The sequence below is a fragment of the Oreochromis aureus genome, linkage group 15 (assembly GCF_013358895.1).
Source record: "Oreochromis aureus strain Israel breed Guangdong linkage group 15, ZZ_aureus, whole genome shotgun sequence".
NCBI classification, from domain to species: Eukaryota; Metazoa; Chordata; class Actinopteri; order Cichliformes; family Cichlidae; genus Oreochromis; species Oreochromis aureus.
The window spans coordinates 10599923-10614446 of NC_052956.1; the positions used below are offsets into that span (position 1 = coordinate 10599923).

The 14524-nt window shown below is 41.4% G+C and overlaps 1 protein-coding gene across 6 annotated transcripts in view; it reads left to right on the forward strand.

The window, feature by feature from the left end:
- Positions 1-14524, forward strand: part of nhsl1b (NHS-like 1b) — a 103371-nt gene that overhangs the window by 44639 nt on the left and 44208 nt on the right. The window contains exon 1 of one of the 6 annotated variants that reach the window (XM_039598829.1): positions 1109-2373. The exons of 4 other annotated variants lie outside the window; for them this stretch is intronic. In XM_039598829.1, coding sequence (XP_039454763.1) covers positions 2127-2373 — 247 coding nt within the window. In that variant the 5' untranslated portion in view covers positions 1109-2126. Of the gene's footprint in view, positions 1-1108; positions 2374-10641; positions 10788-14524 lie in introns of those variants that run through there. One more of the 6 variants, XM_039598831.1, reaches the window with a different exon arrangement.

Consider the following 14524-nt stretch of genomic DNA (forward strand, 5'->3'; position numbering starts at 1 on the left):
AGTTTTACGGGTCAAGGTCACAAAGCACCAGGTTAACTATTAGTCATGTCCTTAGTTATCCCCCTACATCATTCCCTCTACTGTAATAAAACCTACTTTGTTGTCCCACTTTATTGACATGTCTTACTGATCACTGCTGCACAGTAGAGTAATGCTGGTTAAATATTAAAGGGCTTATGGCTTTATGTGTCACCACTGTGACCGAAGGTCTTCAAAAATATATCTGTGGTGTGTACTTGATTGCCTATATTTGTATATTCCAAGCTACGCTTGGAAATGAGCACCTGGCTTTGTGCACAAACAAGTGCTGATGTAGTAGATTTTCTCTCTAAAGGGGAAACTCAAATGAGGTCGGGGACCTGAGAGAGCAATAAGGTTTTGAGTCTAAGCTTACACCGCATCGCAGTCACAGATCTGGAATTGTCTTTCAGTAGCGTAATGGATCCATAAAATAACCTTACGGTGCCAGATCTTTGTCTTGACGATCTGACGATCCTCTAATTTTCCTCCTTTTCTGGGGTAAACAAGAAGGTGAGAACGGTTGATTAGGGTTATGGGTTCTCAGCCAGGGCTACGTGTGTTTGTGTACTCACTCATTCTGTTTTTGTCACACCTTAGTGGTATTGTGCTCCCTATGCGTTTACACTCAGGTGGGAAGGCTCCACCCCCCTACATACATGTTTTTATCCCTGAGGGCCTTTGTGTTCCTCACACACTGCATGTTTCCCAACAGTAGTTAAGGGTTAGTACTGCTGAGGCTGGGGTTAAAGCTGTTGTGTTCAAAATGAAAGAACCTGTGGGATATTGATAACAGGGAATGTAAATAAAAGCGTATGTGGGGTGGAAAAAAGGTGTTTAGGAGGTAGGAAAGGACATAAGGAGGGTGTGAGGAGTGGTTGCCATGCCAGTAAATGAATGGCGGGGCGGAGCAGAGATCAGGGAGCGCAGAAAACAGAAAGAAGAGAGGCAGGGAATAAGGAAGAAGGGACGGGCTGACTCGTATTTCAGCTTCATGTGTGAAGGGTTGGGTGTAACCTTAACCCTATACTCACAGCACAAATTGTCAACTCTAGTAGTCACGCACTTGCAGGACTTCAGGAGTCACGAAGAGCGGAGTCTGGGCAATCCTCACCAGCATACCCTTTCTTTTTAACTCACCTGGGTGCGATAAGCAGGTGTGGGCTTGCCTTCCCAATTCTTGCTTTATCACTGGTGTAGATCAGCTGATTGGAGATCCAGAGCTTTGTCAACACTGGGACCTTTTATCACAGCCTTTGCTTAGCACGCCTTTTCCTCAACCACTAGTGACGGTAATATTTGCGGAAAAGGGATCAAAACAGGACGGAGAGGAAAACGCATGAGGATTCACAAGAAGTTGGTTGTAAATTCTCTGGAAAAACTCGACAGGCATCCTCATTTCTGCTGCACACCCAGCAAAGGGAGTTTCACATGTGAGTGTGCCTATGCCAGCGCGTGAGCATGCAAGTAACTTCATCAGGACGGCAACAAACCCGGGAACCTCTTAACCCCTTGGTCAGGCCCTGGCTCTAAGATGGTGCGACTCAGCTGGCGCGTGCTAACAACTGGAGATAACAACACTCAGGGGCACACATGGTCGTAAACAACAACCGCTGATTTGCTGAGACTGAAAAGAATCGTAGGGTAATTTGGAAACCTCTCTCCACCCTGTCATGCACCACTGAGGAACATAACAGAAAAAGGGGACTGTGCACAGAGAAGTGTGTGCCGCGGAAGGGCGGTGATTTTCCTGATTGCTGGATTGCTTAATTACCCCTTTGGGTTTGGGAATCACGCCTGGAGTCTTAAGGCACAAAGGAGGACAAGAAAGGAGAAGATGATTTAAGTTTTTGCGGCAGAGAGATGAAGTGAAGGAGGAGGCTGTGTGGGTCCGAGTCATGATGTGGAAGTGCGCTAAGCAAATGGAAAGCAAAGTGGGATATGGGTGAATGTCCTGCTGGAACTAATTCAGTGCTTATCGTTGAATCTGAAGAGTCTGAAACAGTTCAATAAGTGTGAATATCTGGACTACCTACCAACCTAAGGATTTACGGCTGGGGATATTTTTTTTTTTTGCTTAGTTATAAAGAAGACCTCTCTGAGGGACAATGAGAGGAGACAGGAGATCCGCATCATTCCGAAAGGAGAAACCAGCGGGCCTTTCCCGGGCTCTCAGCTGGCTCAACGTGTCCAACCTCTCCCGCCAGAGCAGACGCGTCTTCCAGAGCCAAAATGAGCTCAACGTGGTTCACAGCCGCCACTCGTACTCTCAGTCTCACAGTCACCTTCACACCTCAGACGGAGACGAGGGTGAGGACGACGATAACTGGGTGTACCGGCCTCAACACAAAATAGGTGAGAGTGGGGAAACAAAAAAAAGAAGCAGTGATTATTTTATTTTTATACTGGACACACACCTACTTAACCATGTGTGTTGGCTACGTCTCTTTGAGCTTGTTAGAATGGTTCTTTGTTCTCGAGCTCAGTTAGGGAGACAGCGAATGATGTGTTTACCCGCACAAGCAAAGCAAGTACTGTTTCACTCTCTTTCTTATGGCACCCTGTTCTCAATCTCCACAACCCTCACACTTCCTGGTTGCCTTTGAGACTAAGCTGGATCTGTGTGTTTGTGGTCAGTAGGACTTGTGGCTGGTCAAAGGGCACTTTGTCCCTGTGTGATAAGTCAGCAATGATACATCAGCCCTGGAAGCGGGCGCGATGATGTCACAGGCTGGTACCAATGTGAGTGTAGGATTTGGTGCCAGGGAGAGGGTGTGTTTGTGTTTGTCTAGACCTGGATAGCTCATCACTGAGACCAAGAAACTATTATTTAGTTTCTTTTATTCAGCTCTTTAGTTTAGAGTTTTAATATTGGACATCTTTCTGTCTGAGGTAAGAATGAAATTTAAACCTGGCAGTATTTTAGGAGTATTAAGTTTCCAGTTTCTCATTATTTATTGATTGGTTCATTAGTTGTGTGGCTGGGGTACATGCATCTGTGCATACTCGGTCAGAGGTGTCAGTTAGACTTTGGGGAGAGTGGTTGTAACTGTAGCCTAACCTTTACCTGAGAATGGAAAAAGACACCAGTGATAGTCGCATTAACTCTGACACTTGCTGCCATTGGCAGTTTCACTCACACTGTACATTAACATTAAAATATTGCCTTACTTTAGATACCCTTGGAGCAGGATAGGTTATACATGCATACATGCTTGGACACAAAGGCTTTGGGGAGGCAAGTGGGACAAAAATCTCCACAAAAATACAAACCAAATAAAAAAACAATGTTGTAGCCTAAGTTTCAGACATTCTGGATCAGCATCTGCCCATGTTTTTCTCGCTATTACACTAACGGTAACATAACAAGTTGTTATCAGCTTGAATAGGCAAATTACATGTGTTGTCTCTCTGCCTGGCTCTGCGTTTTATTTTCAAAGCAGTTCAGCAACATGACGACTACTTGCTTCCATATCTGAACTTTCTTTATCTCAATGTGTCCAACCAATCGGTGCCGAGCTTCCTGGGATAAGATTGACACAATAGCATGGAGACTTACATGGAGCAATAACAATGACGTAGCAGCATAGGCGCCACATGTAGTCTCAGTCTGCTGTCGATGTTAAGAACATATTTTGAATCTGTGTCCCTATTGGTGGTCAGGGCTGGAGTAGTGTCACCTGACAGCATATGATGACATTTTGTTGCTCCAGGAAAGTGGAGCTTGTTGCTGCTCTTGTCAAGTTTTTGCATGTTTCATCCCTTCCTTCCTTCTCACTCTATCACCTCTGAACCTGCCCCTTCCTAAAACAGCTCAGAGACGCACATAGCTGAAGTGGTTTAAGGTCCTGGCATTTTTCTCATAGTTAAAGGGTTAAAGCAGAAGCCGGTCAAAGTTTATATGGTAGCTATATTGGTATGTAGTGTTTTGTTTTTAGTTTTAACTGAAGGATAGTTTTTTTTTTTTCCTGGTTATAATCTTGAACTTGAGATTACATATAATATTATTTGTGTCCTTTAACTCTAGAGATAAGCGTTGCAGTGCTGTGGTGCAGCCTACACCTTTATGGATTTCATATCTGCAAACCAAGCACGCGCCCGTTTATTGCCAGCATGTGGTTCAGTGGCAGAAAATGTCTTTGTATTCAAGCCAAATCTTTATCTAAATGTACTACACCGCATGTGATTCCACTGTTTGATCTGTCTTACATAAGAAGATCATCCTACCTTATTTGCTGTCTGCCTATCTCATCCGTGTTTGCCCCTCACGCTGGCCTCAGGAAAGCTCTTTGCTGTCATGATTTCTTCACAGATCTCTTTCAGTCCTTTCTCGGAATGATTTCAAAATCTTAAATCTAAAATTTTCACTCACATTTTAAAGAAACCAATCATTTTCCCATTAAATATTCAGAGGAAATAAGGGGTACATTTTCCAACTACGAAGCTTGGAGATGAAGATGATGCATTCAAGTGTGAATAAGTGATTTTAAACAATAACAAGACAGGAACCGATCAGACTTATTGCATTAGACTTTTTATTTTTACAAGCTAATGCTCTCTCTCCTGCTGTTTCTTTTCACAGCCTCTTCTTTCTTTCAGTCTTTCTCTCTTTCCCTCTGTTGTAGACAGACTATATCTTTTTATAGCTAATTCCAGGCCAGAGAGAGTGTCATAGACAGGTCAATATAAAATTACTCCATCTACAGTGCACACATGCACACACACACACACACACATATATACGTAGTGTACAGATGCACACTGCACACAGAGGAAATGTCTCGGGAATAAGTCTCCAGTTTGAACCTTAAGTATTTTTAACATCTGGATCTTGCTTCCACACGCCTGCCAAGACCCATTACAAGGCATATGGGCAGCCACGCACTGTGCCTCTGTGTAAATATAGCCCGAAAATGAGTGCCTGGGGATGCAAAACCTGCAATTTTGATGTAGCCTCCAGCTCGGCTGGTTGGGTGTTTGCCTCGGTTGTTGAGGTAACGGGTGTGTGAGTGAGTGAGTGCTTCCTGGGCCAGTTGCAGCTCCGACAAAACGTTGCAAAAGTTGTTTTATTTATTGGTTTGATGTGTGTATATATTTTTTTTTTTTCCAGACAGAAACAGTGGCTCGTCAGACACCCAACCGTTTCATTGTCTGCAATGCCTTTATAGTTAGGGGTTATACAGATCGCTGCTGATTGGTTAAAACCTCCAACACACCCACCAAATGACAGGAAATGTGGCCCAAAAAGCATGTTACCAAAAAACTGCACGTTTCAGTTAAAAAAACAAAACAAAACAAAACCAAGGCGGAAAATAGCAAAAGTGCTCCTGGTGTGGCTCAAATTGACACTCGTACCAGGTTTTGCTGCTTATTGAACTATTTATTAACAAAGATTCTTAAAAAAACTTTGAGCAAGTGTAACATATAGCTATATTTTGTAACGGCTATTCCTTCCTGTTTTAGGAATTGAAATACAGGTGATAGGGTCCCAGTTCTTTTGTATGTCAAATTAGTTTAAACAAATGTAGATAAATATATCATTACCAAGAATTCTAAGGGAATAAAAGTAAAACTAAAACAATCAGTTCATTAAATAAATTTCCTCCTGCAGCTGGCACCTGACCTGTGCTGAAGGATCCAGTTAGGATCCAATGGCTTATGCTGTGTCCCAATTCTAGGCTGCATACGACTGCTGTATTTATTATCTAACTGTTTTTTTTTCATATAATGTCATTGTTTGATTTAATAGCTCAGTACCAGACAGTGTCATTTTAAGTTCCAACGAACCATCTTGCAAAAACAAAACTGTGGATTTGGAGCAACTGCAAAATCAGTCCAACCCCTGATCTCCAAAACGTCACAAAATATCACAATGCTAATTAAACTTTATAAAGGGATAGTAAAATGTTTTCCTATTCTTCTGTGTGTGAGCTGTTTTACCACCATTTGTTTTTTGTTTTTTGTTGTTTTTTGTCCCTTTTTGATAAGGGGCAGTTGGAAGCACCCGTGTCAGAGAAGCATCGCAAAATTTAGATATTTAATTTACTGTCATAGAAAAGCATAAAAGGCAGCATTTTGAATAAGCTGGAACCAACCTGTGATCCAATTATTTTAACTCAAAGATCTTTCACCTTTCTTTTTTCTGTCAGTATCAAATCAGATATACTTCTTTTCTTCATTTTTTTCATTTCCTTCTCACTTCCAGATTCATGCAGGGACAAAATGATCTGATCAATCTCCTTGATCCCCTTTTGTGGCTGTATGTCTCAGCTAGTGGGACCCCATCAGACAGTGGAATCTAGGTCTCAGTTGTTAACTGTACTCCTCCTTATTGGTTGTTATTTATAGATCATCAAGCCACCAGATGAAGGTGCACTCAATGTCTTCTTGTTTATCCAGATGTTTTCCTTTGGCAAGTGTGCCTGGACCGTGTTAACATGGAAGTTTGGAGATTTGGGGATTAGTCTTCAGCAGAGTTTTACATGTGATGTAGTTTTTGGTACCTACAGTGTGTCACTGTGTCACATATTTGGGGCAGGAGCACAGTGACCTAAATATTAACCATACCTTGACACGCCACAGCTGTGGCAGAACCAGAATTAGGTTCCACATTATTGAAGACGTGTTTATTAAGGCAGGCTGTAAGAAAAGGGTCTTTGAGTACATAGTTCTCTTTGTGGGATGCTTGGTGAAATTTTTGAGAGGCTTCACAGACCAAGCTCTTGCATAACTGTCTTTTTTGTGGAGGGTTTTATAAAGGCACAAACAGAAACACACTCATCATTACCGTGTAGTCGTTGTGTAAATCCAGATTAGCAGATGATAATTTGCTGTTGGGAGAGGAGATGGATGTATAAACCAGCAAGGCCTCATTAAAAGACAGACACAGAAATCTGGTGATGTGGCCCACAGCCCAGGGCTTGTAAACACACCAGTGCTGTACATGGAAACACGCGAAACATTCATTTAAAAAAAGCATATCTATAACAAGTGTTATACACTTATAAACTGCTTCTAATCATTTTTCTCTTTTCTCCTATGTGCTGCTCTCGGTGACCATCACAGGTAAGTCCAAACTTTTTCTTCCTCTCTGATCTTCCTTTGTATCTCTTTGCCAGCTGACCCCAGATCAGTCTTATTGTGTACTGAAATGCTCCTAATCACACAAGAGTTCAGCTTTAGCTCAAATTAAGCCCCCCCCACCAATCCATTAATCTCTGATTTTTTTTTTTTCCACCCACCCTTTTGAATCATATTGTATGTATCCTATTACCTCTGTGTTGTGGGATCTAATCCACAAAAGGCCTGATTCACTGGTGAAAAAAGGGCAAGTAGAGGAAAAACAAGTGATTACGTTGGTGAACATGGTTTTAGCAGCTTGTAAGGGGATAGAGGTCTCGGGGTTTGGTTTGATAGGATGAACTGATATTGTCCCAACACAGTGGCGAGGTAAAAAAAAGACCTCTTCACGACAAATGCGTGAATTATAATGACGTAATACCAACAGAAATAATCTTTTTCCATCATTTTAGAGCCAATATGTTCATGTTTATCCTTACATGTGTTCTTTTTTTATTTATTTATTTATTTTTGTGTTTTTGCTACTAATCGCTTCTTTTTTTTCCTTTTTTTTTAATGGCAGAGTCAGATTTTTTTCAGATTCCTTCTCGTCGCATGTCTAAATATCTGAGCTGTGGAAGCTACAACAAGCTTAGTTTTTATCTGCCTTTGCTATTTAGTCTTATCTCTAATGCAAAGCGTGCCGCAGTTAAAACATGGCATACTTGCACAGCAGTGGATGTGACAGAGGATGTCCTGGACACTTAGATAAGATGCTGACTGTGTTTCTGATACGGGCCCTTTGACGTGATTCAAGTCCTAAAACGGTGTTTAATCTGAAGACAGTCTGCATTGTAGAAGCTGAAATCTCCCTGTATGTACTGTTTGCATCCTGCACCCACAGAAAGAGGTTTTCACTGTGTGCTGCCATGTAGTCCATGTGCAGAAATATACTTGAAGAAGATAATTTTTGATGAAACGATTCAATTAGAGCATGCTATGGGCTGAATTTTCAAAATTGCAATAGTAAATATATAATTTATAAACGTGAGAAAAGAAGACTGAGTAAATATTTGGAATTAAGTTTATTTCTTTATTTGTAGATCATTTAAACAAGAACGCTGTAAAATTTTGCTATACCGACCAGTGGCTCGCACTGACTTCTGAAACTAATCTTAACAAGACTGTGTTTGTGTGTAAAAGCGAAGGAAATCCACCTCTCTGCTTTGACAGTTTCAGCTTTGCGAGAGCGGTAATTACGCAGGCCTCAAAATGCTGCTTGTAAGCCAAAGGTTTTATAGGAGAAGGTTAAAGTTAAAGCCATTCTTGCCAATTAAGGTGAAGGTTTGATGAAGTGAGATTTTACTGTCTGGTTAGATGGGTTTATTCAAGCATTTGTGTGTATTTTGAACAGCGCATTTTTCTTCCAAGGCTGCGTTTTTGTGGCTTTCTCATTTCAGTCAATCATGCTTTCCTTGAGGCTCCGCGTCACACGAGGTCACACTTACACATTTGCACACTAGTCAGCCTCTAATTGGCCACATCTGGTCGAGACAGATGTGTTATAGCCTGCAAGCAACAATCACGCTTGGACGTCATAGTTTTATTATGATTGTGCCACTTTAATCCTCTTTTGGAACATCTGCACAGAGCGTACACTCTGCCAAGTAAGTAGGTAATAGTCATAAATATCAGCATTAATTATATGCAAGGTTAATCACCGTTGCTGTAATTGTGTAGTGGAACCATAACATCTTAAAGACACGAAGTAAGCCTTTGTCTGTTTTGTGTCTGCTAAACATCTGTTTATACAGTATACAACAGAAGTGAGCACACCCCTATACAATATCACTGTCATATTATTCAAAACTGGATCAGCTTACAGTGCACCAATTCTAGGTTGTCTACTTGGATATTTTCTCTTGATGTAAAATGAAAAGCTAACAGTTAAAGTTTCCATCCATCCATCCATCCATCCATCCATCTTCTTACATTTAACAGACAGATAAATAATGTCTTTATTGAGTTCTGGGTCTTTACTTGCCTGAACCAACCTAACTGGTTTCTTACAGTATAAAGTACCAGCATCTGTGTTCCAAGCTATCACTCTTTCCAATTCTAACAATAACCCTAACTATAGATGAGGGTTGGTAGATCACCTCCTGAATTACAGGTTTTGCCTCTTGGATCAGCTAACACAGCGCCATTCTGTTTTGGACGGCTCTATTCCTCTTCTGATAAAGTTCAGTAGTCACCAGTAGCCCTGGGCAGATTCATAGCAAACAGGATTTAGCCATCACGCATTGTTATGTACTGTACGTGTGGGCTTTGGAATATAAATGAATGCAAAGGGTTCTGGGTTTTACATAACTTACCGCAGATCACTTAAGATCAAAGGCTGCCACACCAAATGTGTTTTTGCAGAGGAAGAGAAAGCCATTACAGTGCATCATTGGTAATCAATGCCATTTTGCATTCTGCTATCCAGTCTGGACTAAGCCAAACTTTATGTTGACTCTTTAATTTACTCTTGTCAATGTGCACTGTGTTGTCTAGCTGCATATATTGATTTACTGGGTTTGTAGAGAGTATGATTTTCCCCTCTTTTTTTAGATTTGAAAGCACAGTTAAAGTCTTTGATTACTATCATTTCAACAAACCTAAAACTAATCTTCCTTTTGTGAAAAGTTTACCTCATGTGAGCTTTACAAAGCACTTTAAGTCATAGAGGAATGGCCCAGAATCAGATCTATAAGCTATTCTCGCTGCACATCTGAACAAGGTGGTAACAAAAACATCAGTTTAACACCCATAAACCAGATGTATTTTCATGTGTATTTCCAAAATCTTGTAAGTGAGCCTGTATTTCTGTCTGCGACTGGCACGACGCTGAGGGTGATTGGGATCGGCTTGCCTGGAGAGTTTGTGATGCACCACGCTTGTAACTGCGTCTGATAACAAGCAGTTGAATTGTGGGGATTAAAGCGATTATATTTGATCAGCGCACAATGGATCGGCCTCAAGCCGGGGCCCCCTGTCTCACTCTGAACTGCTGACTGCCCAGATTCTCTGCCATCATTATCCAGTAAAAGCTTCACACTGTGCGTATTTGTGTGTGTGTATATATTATTGTTTTTATTTTTGCCTCCTCCCAAGCAACAAATGTATTCTTTAAAACCATGTATTTGACTAAATGTCACACATGTATACATATATGTGTGTACTTGGGTATCTGTGAAGGTGACCAATCGGGGGGCTTGTGGTTGACAGTGGATTTAAGAGTTTTAGATCGAGGCTGAGCTTCTAGCTCTGATGGGCGGGGAGATGGGGTGGGGTTGAGGGTAGGGGGGTGTCAGTGTGGTAGAGAGATATCCAGGGATGTAGAGAGAGAGAGAGGGGAAGCAAAGTGAGGGGGGGTCGCAAGGCAGTTTCCTGCAGTGTAGAAGTTGGCTAGCTGCCACTCGGAGCGTGTGCATGTATGTGTGAGAGGGGAAAGAAGGGGAGGGAGATGGAGAGTGGAGTTTATGTGTCAGGATCAGTGTGTCTGCGTTTGATCGGCTTGAGCGAGCGGTGTGGAGAAACCGGGAGAGAGGAAGAGAAAAGGAGGACAAGCAGGATGGTTATGAGGAAACGGTGAGCCGCAAGAAAAAAGGAGGAAACTGCAGTTTTGTTTGGGGGAAATAAGTGAAGAATCATGTTCTGTCTGAAAGGTGAGTGTAGCCGCTCATTGCATGAAAGCTCTGGCACTGACTCGGTGTGAGTGTGGAGTTTTCCCCGGGACTTTTGTGAGACAAAGAAAAGTTAAACTCCATCCCTCCCCTGTTTGGAAAGTAATCTCTCTCACAGCAGCCTCCTCTGCACAATATCCTTCCTTGTGTCTTTTTTTTCTTCAGTGAAGGAAACACTCCTGTTCCACTTTAATCATCTCTTCCTTTGTTCTTTCGTTCCGTCTCTGATTAATTAAGGGTCTTTGAATTCAAACATACTTTATTTCCTGACTGCGGTTTGATTCCCCTCCCTTTCATTTTACTCTTATTATTCTCGACTTTAAGCAGAGTGTCTCTGCACGCTGCTGGCTGTGATCCTGTTTGCATTCTCGTAACTTTGGTGTGGGTTTCAGGGGCGATGAGCGATGTGTAGAGCTGCTTACACCCGTACGTATCGGTGTGTATTCAGTGTGCACGTTGTTCACAGTAACAGCTGGCAGAGCAGCAGTTGCTGGTCTGCTGTCCTGCAGAGTGGGGGGCCATGTGTTGGCTATTACTTGACTGACCAGTTGAAATGAGATAAAGGGGAAACTCGCTCGTCTTTTACTGCGTTTGACATTGTTTTCTGTTATTAAACACTCATGGAAACTATGCTACAAAGAATAGACACATAATGCTGTTTGGGAGACAACACAATGCTGCTGATAAAGAGGGAAAACCCGCTTCCCTGCCCGCTCCTGTCCTTCCATAACTTTTAGTCCTGCTGCTTGAGTCATATTCCAGAACATCATGGTGGTGACTTCACCTGTCATGCCTACAGGGATCACATGCAGCTAAATATGTGCTAATGTTGACAACACATGAGCTGTTTTATTATGAAGAATAACATTTTATAGTCTCATTTGACCTAGTTTTGGGTTGCAGTGCCAAACGATACCCAGTCAAAAGCAGGAAAGTTAAGATGTTAACTGAGTTTTTTCTTGGTAAATGATCCAATCAGCTGTTATTTCAGAAATGAGGAAATGATCTGTCTTGTTAAACCAGGGTTGTTTCTTCTCTTTCTGTAGCCTGCAGATTAATGGCTTCCAGAAATGAGGTAATATAAAGTGAACACATCAACTATACGTGGCAGTCTCCCAGTTCATCAGCTGTATGCAGTAATTTATGCTGTCAGTTACACTGTGAGATTCGAGTCCGGCTTGGAAAATGGAGAGAAACAGATGTTGTGGGAGTTGAGCCGGAGAAGGAATTCAGTTTTTTTTTTTCTTTTTTAGATGAAGCCATTTTTTACACGAGATTGCCAGTTTTTGTTTGTTTTTTTTTCTCATGTTTTTCTGTGGTCAGCAGTGAATAACTAACTAACTGTACAGCAAGAGGAGGATTAATATTTAATGTTTAGATTGCTGAGTGTTTAAAAGTTGTCACACCAGGATCAGGTTATTGACATGTAGATGCTGCTTCACTTTAATCAGCTACAAGCACAATTCCCAGTTTGGGTTTCTAGCTTCACAAGTGATGACAAACTGACCCAAATACTCAGTATTACATTAAATACCATGATCTGACCAGTAGATTACTCTACATTGGCTGCCAGTTACAGAATGTCCACTAATGTTATGATATTAACCCCCCCTCGCTCAGTCGAGGTTGCCAGCTCTGAGACAGATGTGACATATTTCAGCCCATGTTCTTCCACAGCCAGCTGTGCTGTGTGGCCAGGGTGAATCACCACCACCACCCCTGCAGTAAACCTTTGCGTTGCAGTGCAAGCCATTTGCAGGGCCAGAATTAGGCTCTGTGACTTGGTGTGCATTTTGGTATGTTACATAAGTTATTTATGCACTTGAGCCCCAGTCAGTAGATGGGACATGAGCAGGGATTAGTTTGAGCTGGAAATGTCATTCTCACTTAAATTGGAAGTTTCCTGCAGCCTTCCGGGGGTTGGGGATATAGAAAGTACATTTCTGTACATGTTGATGAATGTAAGCCTTGATTAGCACAGAAATTTCAGAGAAATGTCAGTTGTGGGCATCTCAGGCCATGTCCACTTCTTGATCCTGACTTTTCTAGGGTTTATTTTGCTCTCCTGTGTGCAGTTCACTCATTACAGATGCTTCATATGTTTTTCTTTTATAATGGGCAGCAGTTGTGACATGTTCTGATGCTTATTTAATGACCAAATATTCCGTCATCATAGACAGTATGACTCTGCAGTGTTACTCAGATACTTTCAAGCTTTTAACCAAAACTTCATTGAAGTTAGTCATCAGAAAATTCAGCTTTCAAACTACAATGACTTTATTCTTAATTCCACAGAGGATTTTTTTTTCAGCCTCAAAAATAAAGTATATTTTGCAAGTGGTCTTTTTTCAGTCTGGGTTTTGAGCTGTTGGTTTAACCTTGTAAAGAGTTAGCACATGCATGAGTGATGAGAATTTTTTTGCTATAGAATTTGTGTAAACTGAGTTCCAGGTTTCCTACATGTCTAAGGCATTCAAGCGCTTTACTGTAGATTATCACCATTAAAAACTACAAACATGTCAGCAAACAATAATCTCTAGCAGAAAAATAGATTAATGACCTTTTTAAGCTCCTGCACTGTAGTTCTATGTTAATATTTTCATGTTGAAACACATGAAGGTATCGTGTGCAGTGGTGTTTTCAGTAAGAGATTCTTGTCCACAACCTTTATTTCCCAGAATCATTAAACGGCCTCCCTTGGGAACTTGCTTGAACTTGTAAGAGGACAGTCCTCCAGTACCATCTCCACTAGTGCTGTGTTTCTTGAGACATTGTGACCTCTTCACCGGAGGCTGACCCACTACCTGCCCCCTGGCCTTCTGGGTAGGAGTGTTGATGGATGTTCTCACACTCAGTTTGGCAGGTGGAGGGGAAAAAGAGGCAGACAGGAGAGAGGTGTTAACATGTAGGCAACAGTTTGTCTGTATTCCTTGAGGGTTAGTTGGCTTTTAAAACATGGCTTGTGAAAGACTTTAGGATATCTCACCTACCTTTTTGAAAGCCAGTTTGGTGACATAGCACTTAAACTAATGTGAATAACGACAACATGTTTAAACCATGAAGATATTTCTGCTTGTTCCCATCTGCATTTTAATCTAAGTAGATAGAAAAGGATCGTGTGTCAAGAGCTACAATACAAAGTCAATTATTACCATTTTAAATGTTATCTAAAACCAACGCCTAGCTGTTTGTTAAAGTGAGTCACACTTTAAGAAAATGTAGTCAGACCACTCGTGCTGCCTGCTAGACTTTAGCTAGAATTTTTTTAGTTAAAAAGAAAACAGATGTAGCTTGGAGATAAATGGCCTCATGGGTAGATGGCTTTGAAAGTTTGGGTAGTTATTGCAGGTTTTGTCAGTGATCGATACAAGACTTGGTCATAAATCAATCATGTTAATATGTAAATGAGCATGGGAGTTTGAGAGGAAGTTCACAATGGGATGTTGACCTCTGTAAACAAGTCGTAGCAGAAGAGATCTTGGTCTTGATAAGTAAACAATAGAGCATTAACTTCCAGTGGCCTGTGAATGGGATCTGCCAGGAACCCAGTGAGCCTTCTGTCTTCTGAAAAGAGTTTTCAAAACAAAAGCTTTTTTGGGGGCAAAGTTTAGAGGTTTGGAAAGATGTAGGAGTCAGTAACTGGGTCTTATTGTGTCTTTTTTCTAGTTTGAGACAATAGTAATGCAGAAAAACTTTCTTAGCGAGCGAGTGTTAATGGG